Source organism: Falco punctatus, assembly GCF_963210335.1.
Source record: "Falco punctatus genome assembly, chromosome: 9".
Taxonomy (NCBI): Eukaryota; Metazoa; Chordata; class Aves; order Falconiformes; family Falconidae; genus Falco; species Falco punctatus.
Window position 1 is genome coordinate 16,801,206 of NC_137589.1, and position 18,251 is coordinate 16,819,456.

General features: G+C 39.6%; 1 protein-coding gene across 1 annotated transcript in view; it reads right to left on the bottom strand.

The window, feature by feature from the left end:
• Nucleotides 1-18,214, bottom strand: part of LOC308069811 (uncharacterized protein) — a 58,692-nt gene extending 40,478 nt beyond the window's left edge. Inside the window, exon 1 of the mRNA XM_080402776.1 lies at nucleotides 18,103-18,214. Within this exon, the coding sequence (XP_080258902.1) occupies nucleotides 18,103-18,153 (51 nt within the window). The 5' untranslated portion in view covers nucleotides 18,154-18,214. The remainder of the gene's footprint in view (nucleotides 1-18,102) is intronic.
• Between the last annotated feature and the right edge of the window lie 37 nt (nucleotides 18,215-18,251).

Sequence of the window (18,251 nt, forward strand, 5' to 3'; positions counted from 1 at the left end):
GTGAAGTTTTCTGTTCTTTGCAGCCTCTTCAAGTACACAATCCTTTCCTTGTTTAACTTAGTGTGCAGTTTTACATGAAACATTTTTATTAAACTGCACATGTTTTTAAAATCTTCCTTTAGCAGTATTTATATGATAAATCCAAGGCTGACTTGTGTCATTACAGGGATAGACAGCGAAGCATACTTTTCAGTAAGGGGTTCATGTTGCTCTGTAACTGTTTGTAATACAGCTTAACGGATTCTTCTAAAGTTCAAACATTTTAGAGGAGTATGTGGTTCTCTGTCACGTTTATGCTACATCACCTCCCTTTTAAATATGACTTGTCCTATACTGAGTTGGTGCTGTTTGCTTCCAATACAAGAACCTGCTCCAAGTTTTGTAACATTGATAAGGCTGGACCATCATATCCTTCATGTCTCTTTTACTCACACAAAAATTCCATCAATTTGGGCTTTGGCATATTCCTCTCTTCCCCTTCCCAGCTTTAAAAAGGAAGATCATTATTAAGAATTCCTTCCTTCACTTGGATAAATTTCTAATTTTTGAAATGAAAAGTATTTACAAAATTTTGCTTATGCTTTCATTATGAAGATGAGCCAACCAGATGACAGATTTGCCTTTGAGATGGCAGAACAAGATTTCTCCTTTAATCTTGAGCTCTCATCTAGTGTGTGGCTATGGAGATGTTCAAATGGAAAGGCCTGTTCCAGGTAACTAGCATGAACCATTGCCAAGGGAGAAAGGAGATATTTCTCTTCTTCCCTATTGGCGACACACAGCCAGCATCCTTGTCCTGCCGACTGGTGGGTGGTTCAATGGCTGTATTCCGCCCTGCTTTTCAAGTGATGGTGCCTTATACCAGCTTCTTCCCGTTCCAAACAGAACATGGTCCCTTGAGCTCTTGAATAGCAAAGCCTGTCAGCAACCACAATCCCTGATTCATTTTCTGATTCTGAAGCACAAGCCAATGTGTTACTTCTGTATTTCTCATGTTGCAAACTAGTTTAAAATAATTTGTTGGTTTATAGTAGTTGCTTTATAATAATTTTAAGGTTAAATTGTAAAAAAGCCCTGGTTTAATCCTGGAAAACATTTTGCATGGAATTTTGTAATTCATTCCACTTAAATTTGGAATTTGGACATGGGAGGATTTAGAATATTTTTTCCCTGGGCATGGGCTTGTAAGGGGTGAAGCAGTGCAGACTTGAAACACCAAGGAGCTTCAACACTGTTTTGGAGTATTCATAGTAACATTAGTAACTATATAAGCATTTAAAGCATCAGCTAACACAGACCTCTCATGTGTCTTCTGCTCTGACCTGCAGCAGGTCATTTGTCAGGTCACACAATAGAAGGGACCACTCTGTTCAACGGGAGCTGGAAAGTGTGTTCCCTCCCACAGTTCCTTTGGATACTGTGCCCAGATGAACAGTACTGTGGCCTCAGCCATAGCATCATGCTGTGCTGTCTCTCCTGCTCTGTAGCCTGAGCTGCAAGACAGGATCACTCTAGGAATTTATGCACTATGAACTACAGACTTTCAGGTGGCGAGTTAGAGGCACAAGTTCATTGTGAGGTCTTGGGCTCAGAGCATGAGATAGTGAGACTGATAGGTATTTTGCCAGAGCAAGGCCAGAGCTTTCAATACTTTACACCCTACAGAAGTGTGATTTCACAACTAAACGTTTCAGGAAAAACTGGGAGAAACTTTCTGGGAGGCCTCTGGTGCTCCTCCTCACCTCTCAGCCCAGAAATGGTCAAGTCCCCACAACGAAACACTGGATTTGTGCCTGGCACAGATGTGAGTATCTGGGGCTGAACAGGGTCTGCCACCGTCCAATGGCTAGTAGGCTGTGTGTGCTACCATGTCCCATGTGCTACTCTATTTTACATTTGCTGACAGGATTATCCAAAACTTGTCTGGGTTGACACGTTGGATGCACATTGTTAGTGTTGTGGAGGAAAAACAGGCACCCTAAGTACGATAGAAGCTCTTAGAGTAACAAGGTTATTGCTATACATTTGGACATGGCTCAGCTATGAACAGATAATCATTACAATTTTATAAAGTTAACCTACTCTTGATATTTAGCATATTTACTATAGAAATTATTAATGTAATTGTCTCCACTTAAAGTAGTCAACAGGGATCACAGCATTTGAATTCTGTTGTCATTACATCTTTCTCTCACTACTTTTTTCAGGCATCTCCTACCTTAAAGCAGTCTCTGAATAACCTGTTGCCAATGGGTACAATGCAAGGGAGAGGAAGCACAGTTACAATATAGTGAGTAAACTAAATATCAATGGATAATGTCTGCAATACAGAACACCAATAAAACACTATAGAAAAGAACGTGAATATTCAAAACAGTGATTAACTAATCAAATTGTGACATTCCAGGATCACCAAACTCTGAAACATATGCAAACAATACACAAGGACTTACTAACTGCCTTCCATGTCTCAGATATTAAAGGAATCATTATCAGAATACAGTTCTAAATACCTTGCACATATAGTAAAAATGACCCAATATCATCAATTCAAGTGTGAAATGACAAATTTCAAGATACATAGCCACATGCATATTTGTCTGCACAGGAAGCGTCTCATGGTGCAGCACAGTAAAGCACAAAGGCTCAGATTTAATTGTAGTTTTTTGGTAGTCCCCCTGAAGCATTTCTGAAGTTAAGGATACTATGACCAGAATTAAGTCCTTTCATGGACTGGGACTTAAATGCCTACACAGTGCAGAGGTGCTTTATATTAACAAGACCTTTTATACTAACAAAGAGCAAGACAGAACATTTATCTTCAGCAGGAAAAAAAAGAAAACTGTATAATTGCCCTTTCCTAAGATGGGCGTCTAAGATGGTCAAATTTAAAATGCCAATTAACCTTCATCTAGTTCCCCTGCTCCAGGAACATGGGCTACAAGCAGATCACTTCCCATGGAGTGCGGCCTTCACCAGCTACAGGAAAGGGCAGTCCAGAATGGGCTAAAAAACATCGATGACTTGTCACCACACTGCTGATCGGGCAATCCCATTTAATCTTGATGATGTGACTGCAACACATTTACAAGGCACCCTAATTCTCATTATGGGTTCTTAACCCATTATATAGAGCACTCAGCCTACATCCTCTCCCATCTAACCTCATTTTGTAAAGTTATTATTTAATACATGCACTAACAAACTGCATGCTTATATATTTTCTAGTTTTCTGGAAAAAAGAAAGCTTTCTTTGTATTCTAACTCTAACATGTATTGCGAACAGCTCAAGCAAATGAAATGTTTCTGTTGTAACTAGTTCAGATTTTTTTTCAGGAAAGAGGAAGATACTCTGTAATTTCCAGGGTGGAAATTTTAATAAACAGCACCCTCAAGAGGATTAGAACTCACTTCCTTCACTGTTCGGTTAAAAAAAATTAAAAAAAATCAGTTGCTAGGCTACCACTTTTGAATACAGCCAGAATAATTTCCCAGGGTTATTTAAGGTGTTTAACTACAGAACAGACACAGTGCGGGGATCCATGTATGCACTAATACCCCCAGCCACAAGTGCTACTGTGGTGGCTCTGAGGCATCTGCATGGTTTAGTGTGAAATTGAGGCTTGCCAAGATCAAACAGGCAATCAGTCCTCATTATGAGATGATCCTTTAAGGAGGTGGCTTTGGAAAAGGTTGAGGAGACAGGCTACTTTGCAGCTCCCTGTTGCTCTGCACATTTGCAAAAGTCCTTGTGAGAAAAGCTAATGCAAAGAGAGGTCTCATGTTTTGTCCTGAGTGTGATGAGTCCCATGGCCATCCTGGCTTGTGGGCTGAAGGCATGACAGCACATGTGGACTGTTGCCCTACACTACACCAGGATGAGAACTGGACACATACTGTGGACAATTGTGAAGTAAGCATAGCAGCTATACCTCACACTGGGTAACGAGAGGGCTGACTGGAACTAAGGGCACACTGCCAGTGCCCTTCTTCCCCAGGACAGACAAGAGGTCATTAGCTGGGGGCAGCTGCCAGGCAGATTGTAGCCTTTGCTCCTATAAATCTCAGCCTGAGCCAAGTCATTGAAGAGATCTTAAAAATCATGTCTCAGAACAGAAATTGGGTGGGCTAAGGAACAACCACAATTTGCACAGCATCAGAAAAGTCACTCTGGTGCCTCATTCTGCCATATGATGGAGTGTATATATTTTCTTTGCAGAAGTAACACCATACAGATGTCTCTTCTACTCATTCTTTCCGAATGAACACATCATATCAATACCACTACACTGAAACTGATTTGCTGGCTTCTTAGTGATAACTTCACTGAAAAGGAAAATTTCCAAGAATATCAGAATACTCAATGTTAAATACAGCAGTAATTTACAGAGTGAATAAATTTGATTCCCATTTGGATGTTTCTCTCCAATACTTTCACAAGGTTTAGATACAGGAAATTAGATCTTTGATGTTAGGTTTAAAAATAATCTTGCAAAAATAATATGAAACCTTGAGAAAGAATGGTCAATGAAATAGTTCATATAAATATTTTACACTTAATTTAGTAAACTGATTTTCAAAGGATATATGTTGGGTTCTCACTCTGCTGCAAAATTGCACTCAGAGTTTGTTGCATTGGCAAATGCTGTTATTCAGCCTTTTTTGTTTTTTTTTGAATTATGAGCACTTTCTCTGTGCTTATCATTTTTTAGAAGAACTTCTATGTATTAAAAAGATATCCTTACCATTTAAAGGTCACTCTGATCTAAGGAAGCCTAAGCAAGGATCACCTTCTGAAGAGTAGCCAGGTTCATGCCTAATGCTGTTTCAGAAAAGCGTGAATTCCTAGAGATGGAGTACCCAGCCAGATACAGATGTGACTGGGACTGTCAGAGAGCCCATTTAATTCATGTGCCAAAAGGAAGCTGCTCTGTCAAATCAGACCTGACAATTCAGAACTGTTTTCACAGTTAAACTTTGGTATGAAGAACTGTTTTTAAATTACTTTTAAAAAGTATTTTATTACTTTTTTAAAAAATCTAGATGCTTTTACTAAAGCTAGAAATGAGATGACACGTGTATGCTGAAGAAAATTTGGGCAGAAATAACTCTGATCATTATTCCCTGGAACAACAATAAACAGCTGCTTATCTGTGATCATTATACTTGGCTGCAGCATTAACTTACATATCATAACTTTCAAGATTCACATTAATGTAAGCTCCACAAATTATCTGCTATACATGCATGAATGGCTCTGGTCCCATTACTCTGAGATAATTAATTTCCTCCCCTTCTCCCAAGTTTTACCACCCTTTCTTAGCATGTCTGGCCAATTTTCTGACATGAAAGCCTTACTAAAACATACACATTGCTTACTTTACTTACCATGTACATCAGTTTTGGTTAATTATTTTTAAATCCACATCTCTCTCTCTCTATATATATATATAGGCTCCATATGAATAAGAGAGACTAATACATAGCAATTACCTCTGTGTTCTAATTGCTTTACTAATTTTATTTGAGATAAAAATGGGTAGGAAATTTTTGCATAACTGTTAATTAAGATTTCTTTTTCACCCTTCTAGAGTAGTATAACCTACTGGGATAGAAATACAGCTTAACCTACATTTCACACACAGCCATATTCCCTTTTATGCTGTAGTTAACAAAGGTGTTCATGAATCAGCTGAAAATCTCAATTCATAGTTGGATGACACTTTTCTTCAACTAACAACATCCTCAGTTACAAATGCCAAACAGGAAGAGCACATCTGTGAAAAACAAGCCTCTTAAACTGAACGAATGAATAACAATGATGTGTGGGTTGTGCTTTCTATGCAGCAAACTCTGGGAAGACCTTTCTGTGAACAGCTATCTGGTAACAATTGAAGACGCTTTGGTGTTCCTACTCGCCTCCCACAGCCCTTTGTATCAGCAGCTCAGCAGAGAGTCTGACAGCAAGATTCCTTTGTCATTTGAAATTTCAGGTACTGTAACTCGGCTCAGTGCTGCACAAAGGGACCTCTACTGAGTGACTGTGTTTGTACAGGAGACAGAAATTTCTCAATGGCCAGCTCTCAGTGTGTGGCACAAATTGCTACCTATGAGTTATCCCACCTAAATCACTCTCTGCTAAGCAAACTTTCATCACTTTGGTCTCCCTGATTTATCCATAGTAGCACCCTCATTTCCAAATAAACAACTAAAGCCCTACAGCACCTATCTAAAGCCCCACCTACACTGTATGCAAGAACCTACACTGCATGCAGTTCTTCTAGTTAGCTGCAAGGGTGAGGAGAACAAACCACCTGTGCTTAAGGCACAATTAGGTTCTCAAATACCATGCTGAAAACCATATGTACAAGTCTATAAAAATGCAGGGAATAGAACAGAATAAAATTCATCTTCACATCCAAAGCTTAGTGTAAAATGCATTTCCCCATCATTCTCATAGGCCCGCCAGAGAGGCATTGGATCCGAATATAAAAATGTAGAAGTATGAACACAAACAAATGATTCTTAACTTGCAAGCTGCAGTCTGCCATAAACAATCCCTCCTCTTTTTTTTGCATCCATAATATTAAGGAATAAGTAAAAGTATTTGCAACACTTCATCATGTCAGACTGCTGCAGAGAAAAAGACAAGAACATTAGCAGGTGCAAATTCACATTGCTCTTTTTCCTTGAGCTCTGCACCAATATTTACATAATCCAGCAACAAAAACCAAGGAACTGTCAGAGTTCATCCCTGAAAGAAATCCCTTTGACTACTAAAAGGTAGACCTTCCTAGCCCAGAAGAGCAGATTGAAGCTGTGCAAAGCTTCTTACATCAAGAAAAGAGCCACACATTTTAGACAGACGTAACAAACACTTTTAATTTTGTAGAAAGTTCCCTTCCATCTCAGCAGAAGCAAGTTCTCAAACACTTCAATGACATGAGACAGGCTCTGATCTTCTTACTTTCCTTCTTGCCAAAACAGGCTACAATTTTCCAAATACATGAGACCATTTTTTTCCAACTGCTTAAAATCCCAGTCACTGGAATTCAAGTCTGACAACAGTTAATTTATTTGGACTCCTTCTCCTTCTACCTCATCGACATGCTAGAGCTCCAGGCTGTAGCATAATCTCAGCATTTTTCTCTCCTCAAAAAACAGATGCTACTAGGAGGAAATAACTACAAGTGCTCTGCAGCAATTGCCACATTCCCGAAGACAACTTCTTCTCATCTCTTCCATTAAAAAAAGAAAAAAAAAAAAAGAAAAGAAAAAAGAGCAAAATAGAATTTTTCCATAAACTCTTAGGAGTCCCTATTCATGGCTTTCCGTGCCTATGTTTGACACCATTTGTCCAGTTATAATTCAAGATGAAAAGATGAAACACTATTTAAAGTCATTAAATCTCTGATGGGTTTTCTCCTATCCCAAATCTGTAAATGTGAAGGAAAAGCGCTTGCTCTACAGAAAAGACTGGAAATGCATGTTAGATGCAATGTGCTATTACAGTGATGAATTGCATTGTCTAAAAGTCAAAGCACAAGTCTCTGGGGTACAACCCACTGTTCTGTTCCTGCTAGCTGTACAAGGGACACTTGTATCCAGTATTTCTGATTTCCCCACCTGTAAAAATGTGAATAAATAACTGCTTAACACAGATGTTTCAACATCGATTGCCTTAGCATTTGCAAGCTTTTACAGGTCCTAGGCTACAAAGCACTCACAAAAGCTGAAAGTAATATTACTTTAGATCATGTTTTCTGCATTTTTTGTCCTCTCGTTCTTAATTTTGAAGGACAACTCCAATTGCAGTTCACCCATTTAGGCTTATCCTAAAGTCATTATTTGTTATGATGCTGTTCCTGCCTTCAGCTACAAAGAAAATGACTATCCCTACCCCCTCACAGGCAGGATTAACAGCCACAGAAAATGAGTTATGGCTAGTCTAACTGACAGAAGCTCAGAAGCAAATTAATTTTCAGAAGTCCACCTATGCCCAGGAAAGTATTCTGCACTTTGCAACTTCTTAATTCTTCCTCACAGCTATGTAAAGAAGGTACACAATCTGTTTTTCTTCATCACCAGTCTGCACACTCAAGACACATGTTGAGAACTATTGGTGCTAAATGTAGCATGTGAACTAACTGGTGTGAAATAAGTGGTGCAACACTACACAGAGCTTGTGCACTCACACTTCCCCCCCCCCCCCCCCCCCCAATAATGAATATATTAAAAATACTGTTGGATGGGTGGGTAGTCTTATTTATAAGTAACAATTATTATTCCACCTACGTCTCTGTCAATCTCCGGGTAAGCAGGCTAGAGAGAACAAGAGGCTAGCGTTCAGTGAGATTGTTTACAAATACATTCATACCAAATAGGTAGCAACCAACCTCATCATTTTTTCTTCAATCCATAGTTTCCCCTTTCTTAACAGAATAGGTGCTAGATGAAGTTGCATGGGCTTATTTTGGCTGAATTTAGTTTAGAGGATTCACAGATCCTGGCCTGACTGTTTTAATGCCCTTTATAGGTAGATTAAAGGGTGTACTCATCCACCTTGCTCAGAACTAAGATGTTATCCAAGTAGCCTATGACTGCTAACAGCTTTTGCCCACTAGACGCTACTGAAGAAATCATCCTTGAATCAGCTGAAGACAAGATATAGTGGGATAATAACATAGACTGGTTGCTGATACACTTCACAGTGCTTATCACAGTGCTTAGGCAGATTAACACCACACAACAAGTATCTCCAAGCAGCCTACCAAAGTGGTAATATTTCAGTTTAGAGATCAGTGTACAGCTTCCAACCAAATACACCTCAAAAATCACAAGCCACGTTAAAAAAACACATGGCACCTCTGTTCTGAATATTTTTGAGATCTGTTTTTTGAAGTTGTTGTAATGTAAAAATGTATTTACCTACCTGCAGCTGCAGAAAAAAAAAAAAAGGTAGCATTCTCCATAATTCACAGCAATCAACAAATGAAAACTAAATAAATTCTCAGAAAAAGTGAGCGAACATATGAGGCAAATAACACACATAAAACAGCTGCAACTTTTCAACATGGGACTCCAAAACACACTGCAAGTGCAACACGTCATATACAATTGGTGGCATGTACTGCAAGTCATTGGGAACATTCATCATGTTACAATGAAGCACGTGTGTTCTGAATATCCTACACAGATCTAGGCTGTAGGATCAGTGCCTCAGTTGCTTCTTGCCACAAATACCAGGAAAACAATGACACGTCTCTCAAAGTTTACCTGGAGAGCGTGTCCTTATATGTTCAACAAAAATACTTAGGAGTATGAACCCAGGTCTTACTGTCTTCAATACCTCCTCTGCCAAACTGGAGTAGGTGCTTTGCTAGGTTAGGTTTTTTCAGATTAGATTAGATTACCTTTGCATATTAAAAAAGTAGATGGAAATAGTGACTTACATTTATTTTAATACAATTGTGTAATTTGAGGTTTATAGAGCCATGCATAAAGCATTTGTTATTCCACCTATAACAAAACTGATCCATTAACTCTGACAATATTTTTAGTACATACTTTGTTACAAAAGCATTAAGACACGTTATGAATCATTCTGGCATTATGAGAGTTAATAGAATACTATATATTTTTCAGGATTATTAATATTTAGTGTCATTCAGTAAATTAAAAAATCAAGTTTAACTAAGGTTAAAAATATCTGATGATACAGTACATAGATGATTGTAAATGTATATTAATGAAGCTTTACACAATTGACTGGATATCTTTTCGTTAATCACTCACAAAACCATGCCAAACATATATCAAAGACTTCAGCTCCTTTTTCATCCAATCTTCCGACATTTCATTATCATGGTTACCTGATTAATGGATGCAATAATATATGTGGCATGATATGATATGTTCACATTAAATTTTAATCAAATATTACTAAATTCAGAAAACATTAAGTAAATCATGACTGATGAGGTAATATTGCTGTACTGTCATATTGATGGTTAGAGAAAACTCACTATGGAGAGTTACAGATTAAGGAAGAGAAGTAAATCTTATGAGGAAATAGAAGTATCTCAAGTTTAACTAGTTGGTTCTTTTAAAATTGCCTTCCAGCCAAAGGCTGAAAATTAGATCCATCAAAAGTATTCCAGTGTCTGTAACTGATATGAATGTTTTTTCTACTGCAAGTTGTCTCACTCTTTAAAAAGCATGGATTAACATAGACTCTGCACAAGGGCCTTTCCCAAAAGATGGTGGCCTGTGTAGTGAAAAAAAAGATTATTCTTTACTTCAGTTGGAAAAACTAACTCAATTTATTTAAAACCTTGCTATTATCTGAGAAGCAAGGTGTCAGGCACATGGAAAACACTTGTTCTGTTCATTTTTACCCAAATTAATGCTATTGTTGCTTTGTAGAAGGTGGCCAAGGAGATAGATAGCAGTTAGATCTTCACTTCCTAGATCTTCACATGGAAGATGGTTTCATCCTGAAAAACCAGAGAATGTGCCTCTGCTGCTGCAGACAGCAGCCTTCTTTTCAGCTTTAAGTCAGCAACGAACCTGTTCATCTGAAAATTTGGAACTTATATTGGCAATAATTCTAGATTGCATTTTTAACTGACAGCAAGGAAACAAAACCACTGACTGGCTTTTACTGCTGTGTTTGAAACTGGAAAATAGCTAATTGTATTTATCTACTTACATTTTCTGTTCTGGTGAAAAGTCAGATGGGATTTATTTATGTTGTCCTGTGCCTGCCTCGGACATCCATCTCCCCCTTCCCCTGCCCCTGTAACTGAAAGATTCAACTTACAATTTCGAGCATTATTCTTTTTTATAATAAACAAAGTATTTACCCACTGAATAAACTCCATCTTATGAGAGTTAGATGACCCTTTAGAAGCTAAATGTTGAACCCTAAATACCAATACTGGAGGGAGTACTAGCTAAAAGACTGCAACAAAACAATTGAAGTAAAAACCTGTACTGAAATATTCCCCAGAATTTAGAGCTCTTAGAAATAGACATTTTCAGGGTTAATTCTGAACTTTCAGTGTTATAATCCATGCCTATGCTTACATAGAAATTTAGTTTCATGGTACACACTAAACAGCGCTCGTCTTTCATTTGTTTGTATTATAAAAACAGAAGTGAAGGCTTGTCATATGACGAGCATTTTGGCAGACGCTGAAGCCAAGATATCAGACATCATTGCATCTTATTTTGACTATGTGAAATAGTGTACAAGTCCTGCTTAATCAATTGTATTGAAAAATGTAGTGCATTCCATAGTACTTGCCATGAGACCTTTCCAAGGTCTGTTTGCCTCTTCATGTTCTGGTTTCACTTTCAATCCCTTTTCTTGCCTTGAAAGATTAGGGCTGCAAGACTGCCTTGGATTATGCGGACATGCTTACCAGCAAGAGAAATCTCAGTACTAGTGCACTCCAAAAAATACTGCTCAATTCTGCAGCTATACTCTGAATATTAAGAGCAATAAATATTTAACACGTCTAGCTGGAGGTTTGGTGCGGTTTTTTTGACAACTTGCTTTTTGCTAGAAGTCATTCCATATAAAGTATTTTAAGGAAAAGCATAAAGGAAATTAAAAAGCTAAAATGGGCACAATGAAATTAATGAACAACTGGGATCAAGTGGGAAGGAGCTCTGAGTATTGATGCATCTTGGTAGCTCACTTGAGCTACTGGTTTCATACTGGTTAGATCTATAACACAAGGATGTTAGTTAAACACCTTCTTGCTGTAAAAGTGGGCTTGGAATTTTTAAAGTGTGACTAGCTCATATAACATAATGTGAACAGTTATGAGAATAATTAAAGCAAATCACTAAGTTATCTTCCTCCATACCCAGATAAGTTTTGTACAGTTACAAGATTAAAAAGCACAAAATTCCTGTGAGTGTAAGACCTAATAAAAATGGAAGAATACATCCAAACCCACAGTTCTTACCTCAGGCAAACTCCCACTGGTGTTGGCACCTCATGCGATGCAGAGAAGAGTGCAGATACTTCAAACAAAATTGCCTGGAAAGGTTTGATTCACTCTTACTTGATTAAGTGAATGAGTATATTTTAAGTCAGTCTTGCAGCTCTTGCTTTTCTCAGGAATGGAAACATACCAGAAAAAAAAAAGTAACTCAAGGTCCTCAGTAAACTTTAGATCACAGAGCATAGTGCTATGGCTCAGGCCTCCAAAAACCTAGTAGCTTCCGCTAGAATCCTCTGTTAAATCAAGGTCCAGCTTTTAAAGACCTGAGATAGCATTGTAGTCTACAGGGTTGTGTCAAATACCAGAACTCTTGTCAGAAAGTCAGCTTGAAATGAGCCTATTTCTTTGCATTTCGGTCTGAGAGGAAAAACAAAACAAACCAGAAAATTTCTGACTGAGCACATAGGACAGGTGATGTTCATTGGATTTCCAAAAAGAGGCAGTTTGTATGGGCAAGGAAGGGAATAATTTTCTGTCCAGACAGAGAAACACAGCTGTGGAGTTAGGATAAGAGAGCCAGTTTAGAAAAAGAGAAAGGAATCAGTGTAAGTGATGGAAGAACAGAACCTTCATATCATTTAGCAAAGTAAAGCTGTTAAACAAACCTACTTTTGTCCAAGCTTTTTAAATCTCCAGAAACCAAAGCTGAAGGGTCTTTTATTTTTGTGGATGGGGCCAGCTGAGAGAAGCATTATTCAGCTGCCTGTGGCAGCATTTAGGAAGGTACTAACAGAAGCAATGATGCAGCGCTGGCCCTTTTAAAGATGAGCATGAGTAGAGCAGCAGATCTGAGCTGGGGAAATAGGGGCAGGCCTGTGTGGGTTATAGGTGAGAGGCGTTTTGTGGCAAGGGTGGGAAAGTGATGAAAGGGAGGGTGGTGGCTTTACATTAAAGCTGTAGGAGAGAACATATATTAAGAAATGTTAGGAAGAAACTTGGGGCAATGGAGCATGAGCGAAAAACATGGACATCCTTACATACCCAAGTTTGATTCCTCATCACCACTTTCCAGTGGCCAGCTTTTTCTGACTCCCATTTTTGCTGTCAGAAATACATCAGCCCTGGTCAGTATAAAGGAAGAAGTCCACATATCAACTGTTTGTTGTTATGCTCTCACCAAATACTGAAAATGGAAAAAATTCTGCTCAGCTTAATGCCAAGAGCTTATGAATACAAAGACAAACAGTTTCCCTGGTATCTTGCACCTGGACTAAGTAATGCAAAGGAATACTACTTAGCTTTTCACCATTCCCACCAACTCCTTTACCTAAATTAGTTGTACTGAGCAAAGAAATCACACTATAAATATAATTAGTTACTTGGAACCTGATCTAAAGCCTAATGAAATCAGCAGAAAGCTTACAGAGAGAATGAGCTATAAAGAAAATATTAGTTTGATTGCTGTGGGCAAAACTACTTTCAGATCTAAGCAGAGGATTTAGCTATTTTATTCTGCAAGCAATGAGAAAATATCTTCTTGATTCTAAAACTAAAATAAGAGACCTAATTAATTCTAGAGCACCACAGTCATACACATTACTTCTTAGTATGCAGGAATCCAATAGTTTCTTTTTTAAACAGTAATATTTAAAAACACATTTAATTTAAATGGCTGTGGTTCCTCTTTTCAGTAAACACATGTGAAGGCATACATTGTGTTTAAATAAAATAAATACAGCTAAAATCATGCAACTGGGTCAATCCTCTGCATGTAATCAGGATTATGAAAATTTAGTTTTTCTTATCTTTCTCAATAAATAGTCTATGTACAGATGACTGGAAATTTATTCAGACATGGTCTTGGTTGTGTTCTTGTTTTTTAACTCACCATTTCTTTCTTCCTTGCAAATGTGACTGGTTTCTAATTCTATCAGTTGCTCTGGTAGCTAAGGAAATTGTCGAACTGTGGTTGCTGATTTCTAAGCTGTGCTGAAGTTCTTTCAGAAACAAAATTCTCATGCCAAGGCATTCTAATTGCAAGTTTTCTGCCCGTTTTAATGACTCCCTCTTGGGTTTTGGTTCCGATTGCTGACCACATGTAATTATAAGGGAAAAAGTCACTGAGGACCTTAAGAAGCCAAAATCCAAAAAAGACACAAAAGAACGGGGCAAGGCAACAGGAAAAGATTTTGATTTAGTTTACACCTTCTCCAAGATATCACTGTCCTGAACCTCCCAGCTCTCTGAATAAGATTCCTTCAGCTCCAGTTGTCAAAGCCCTCCTTCATCCACTGCCTGGCCCTCAGCTCCTCTCAGGCATTCCCCAGAGGCAACCAGCACATCTAGGGGGAGATTCTGAAATCCGGTTATTCTGAAAAATCTGACAAATGGAAGGAGGCCCACCAGTCCGATGGCTCTGTACATGTGTGGTGGGAAATAAATTGTCAGAGGCATAGGGGAATCCCTTTTGTTTCAAAAGTGCTTCTTCAAAGAAACAGACATCCCCATCTCTCTTTGAGGAAGGCACTGTGTGGGAGGCCTTGTGGGCCTTCCTACAATGCCATGACTGAGAAGCCTGTCTTTAACTGGAGCTTAACTGAAAATGCACAGTCCAGATAAAATGCAAAGGCACAAAGAGTAAATAAAGAAGTAGTCAATGCTAAGCGAAGTGTGGGCTGAGGAATTCTGCCTCCTAAGGAGGTGACAGTCAAATGAAGCTGGCTCATCATGTGTGTCAAAAGCAGCATCAGACAGGTAAATAGCAATTCTACACTTCCCTCCCACTCTAAAATTCCACTCTTAAAACACAGGGTATTTTAGGAAGCTTCCTGCTGACAGGCACATCCTGCCCAGAATTACATTTTAATAGTTCTTCTTTTAGACAAACATTTAATTTATACTTATACAGGCAACATACTATTCCCATGCAGTCCCTAGGGAGGAGCAAAACATGCAAAGCACAGAAAGGGTGGTAATAAAAAGAAATAATCATCCAGTTTTCATTGATGGGTTTATAGATAACATACTAGACTATTTACTATGGTTCTATTTCCTTGGGAAGGCAACTCTAAATCTCTTAGAACAACTCTGTAGACACTGATAGAAAATGATAGCCATTTTCAGTCCATTGCAATGGAGAAATGCCATCTGGAATGGATAGGTGACAACCAGCACTCCAGGATCCTGGAATTTTGGACAAAAATCTACAAAGAGTCCCAAGACATTTCTCTAAGCAAAGGAGAACTTCCATACAAATTTAGATTTTGAAGTAGCAATAACATCACTATATCACAAGGCAACTTAATGTCACACAGATAAGGTTACAGATTTTACTTGCTTTCCACAGCCACTTCAAGAACTGGCAACACGATGCTTCTTGAAGGACCAGGGCACAATGATATTTTTGTTTTGCCAAAGTACTACCTATCCATCTGAAAAAAAACCCAAAACAAAACCACACTAGAAACTAAGGAAGTTGAATACAGTGTTGCAAATAGCAACACTGATGGTTCTGAAGCAAATCCTGCCTATCACTAGCAGTTCTTAAAACGTAAGATTTTAAAAAGTTATCTTGTCAGGTTCCTTTTATTTGCCCTCAGTTTTTTATCAGATTTAGTTAGGTATAGGAAAAAAACCCTTTGACACACAAGTCAAGGCAAATGCTCCATTTAAGCATCTGCTAACAGTACCTGGATGAGAAGAGGCATGGCCGGTTTCCTAGAGAGTCTTTATAGCCACTGCCAGCCTTGACAGAGGAACAGCAATGACCACTGCTGGTTACGTGAACAACACGCACGCTGTAATACATTTAATTCATTCAGCAACAGAGCCCTTAAAACCTTTGTTCTGTTGATACAATATTCCTCATTTCTTTAGCTCCCATTCCACAAGTGGTAAATTGGCCCAGCATCTCGCTCCTTTTTCCACTAAAGGTAATGTGTCTTGAAATGAACATTAACTGTCTCTTAAAACCCAATAAATTAAATTGTCTTCCCTGAGCCAGCAGTGGGAGTAATGGAAAACATTTCTCAGAACGAGTTTGCTTTATTTCTAAGAAAGTGTTCGACCTAATGATCTATTTTAGCAAATTGGTATCATTTATGGAGAACTGATAAGCACATAGTAAAAAACAGCTATGCAGCTACCTGTCATGAGTCAAACATTTTACGAAAAATTAAAAATTATACACAAACATCAGCAATATAGTATAAATAAATAAAATATGCAGTTCAGTAACAAAAGATTAAAAAAAAGTTAGTAAAGTGTCTAGAAATAACATCTTGACAGTATGCAATTTTACTGCCAGTGTATCAAAAATCTCATCCTACATAGTATTCAGCAAGATCATAAAAAATTGCCTCTGGATTAATGCAGTTTGGAAAAGGATAATCAACCAGCTTAGTGCGTAAGATCTCACATACAGATGCAAGAGAATCAGTAAATTGTGACACAACTCAGTATAACTTCATTAACAAGTGAACAACCAAGTTTTGTGTTCAGATGTAAAGACCTTAGGCAGAATTTTTCCTGTTGTAGCACTATCGGCAAAACAGAGAAAAAAGCCAGGCAGCACAGGGCTAAGGGCTACAGAAGGGCTTGTCATTATGAAGAGGAACAGTGACCAAGTGGAACGGTCAAGATGGGAGCTATACTCCTAGAGATGACATATAAATGTTACCTCTTCATGGGTGTATGGCCATGATCTAAGGAGGAAGGAAAGTGTGTGTCCATGAACTAAGAGGAAGGAAAACACAACAGCTCAGTACAACAAAACAATTACATTTTACCATCTCGTATGTCTGAGGGTAAGTACTGGCAGTGAAGCACCAAGTAGCCTTTCTTCTCCATCCTGGCTGATCTATCCCTTCAATGACTGAAACAGGACAACTTCACCTATTTACTATTCAATCAGTGGGCTCCAGATCAAAATCACTCCGGACTACATCAGATCTGACTTGGTGGTATGTAATTAAACCAAGTGATAGATAAATTCTTGCAAATGAAAACAGGAACTAGCAAAGCATCTTTTGGAAGCTCCTTGCCTGGAGAGACTATCTTGTCTAACTACATATGTTGGAAGGAAAACTCCCTTAAGCACTCCTGTGTTGCAAAGCTAGTCCACATAGCACAGGAATAGCTGAGAGCTACAGCGTATCAGGCCACATTGGCTCCCTCAGAGACCCGCAGACGCCACTGATGTCTGAGGATCACATCTACAAAGGGAATCCCGGGCTTTCTTTACTTGCTGGTAATTAGCTTTTTTACTTGTTTTCTAGATGTCTCATTGTCCCCCCCTACCTTCTATGCTCTTCTCGCTCCCCATTTTTGCTTGTCCTCGTTTCCCTTTCAGTCTGTTACTGCCATGCTGCTATGAACTCATGCTATCCTTAGTTCCACCTAAAAGAGCTATCTGTACACAATCCCTTTACGGCAATTTTCTTCTCTATAGGCCTCATAAAACACAGCTTTGTGTGGATAAGGATGATCGTGACTCTCAGTAAGCTGGCTGCTCAGCTTATTTGCTGTTCAGCGCCCTGCTTAGCTGATCTTCCTCAAGAAAGTTTATGAATATTATTTAATATAATATAATACTGTCTTGTTAGCATATACACGGGGATAGGGCAATTTTGGTATCACCATCATTGTCACCTGTTTTCGTATACTGCAATTCCTGTACGAGCGACGACGAGCAGCAGCTGCTGCTTCCCCCCTCACGGGGAGAGCGAACCGCCGCCCCCCTGACCCGCCTGGCGCCGGGGCTGGCAGAGCAGCCCGGATCCCATCTCCTTCGCTGGGACCTCAGGGCACACTGCACCCCCAGGGCAGGAGCTGGGTTTGCGCCCTTGCCAGGGAAGGTCGCTTCTCGCTGTCACCCGTGTCTGTGGCTCCCCTGCGTGACCTCCCTTACACCGGCACCGACCTGGCTGCCCAGAGGACATGGGTGCTTTTACCGCCACGCTTCGTGACCGTGTCGCGTGCTTTTTTCCTCATGGAAACCCCGCGCACCTACAGACCGACGACCTGTGCCACACACAGCGCTCAGTGAAAGAAAGAAAACAAAGGGAAAGGAATGACGGTTGCTGCACCCTGCGAAGGGCGCGGGGTCCTCCCCCTGTCTGCGGCCGTGCCGCGCCGCCAGCGCTACCTCTCCGCCCGTCAGAGGCCGCTCACCCGGTCCCGGGGACCGAGTCCCCATCTCCCCTCAGCGAGGATCCGACACAGCCGCCGCGGGCGGGAAGGCGGGCGCTGGGGCGGCGCGAGGGCGGGCGGCGGAGGGGCGGGGCGGGGCCCCGA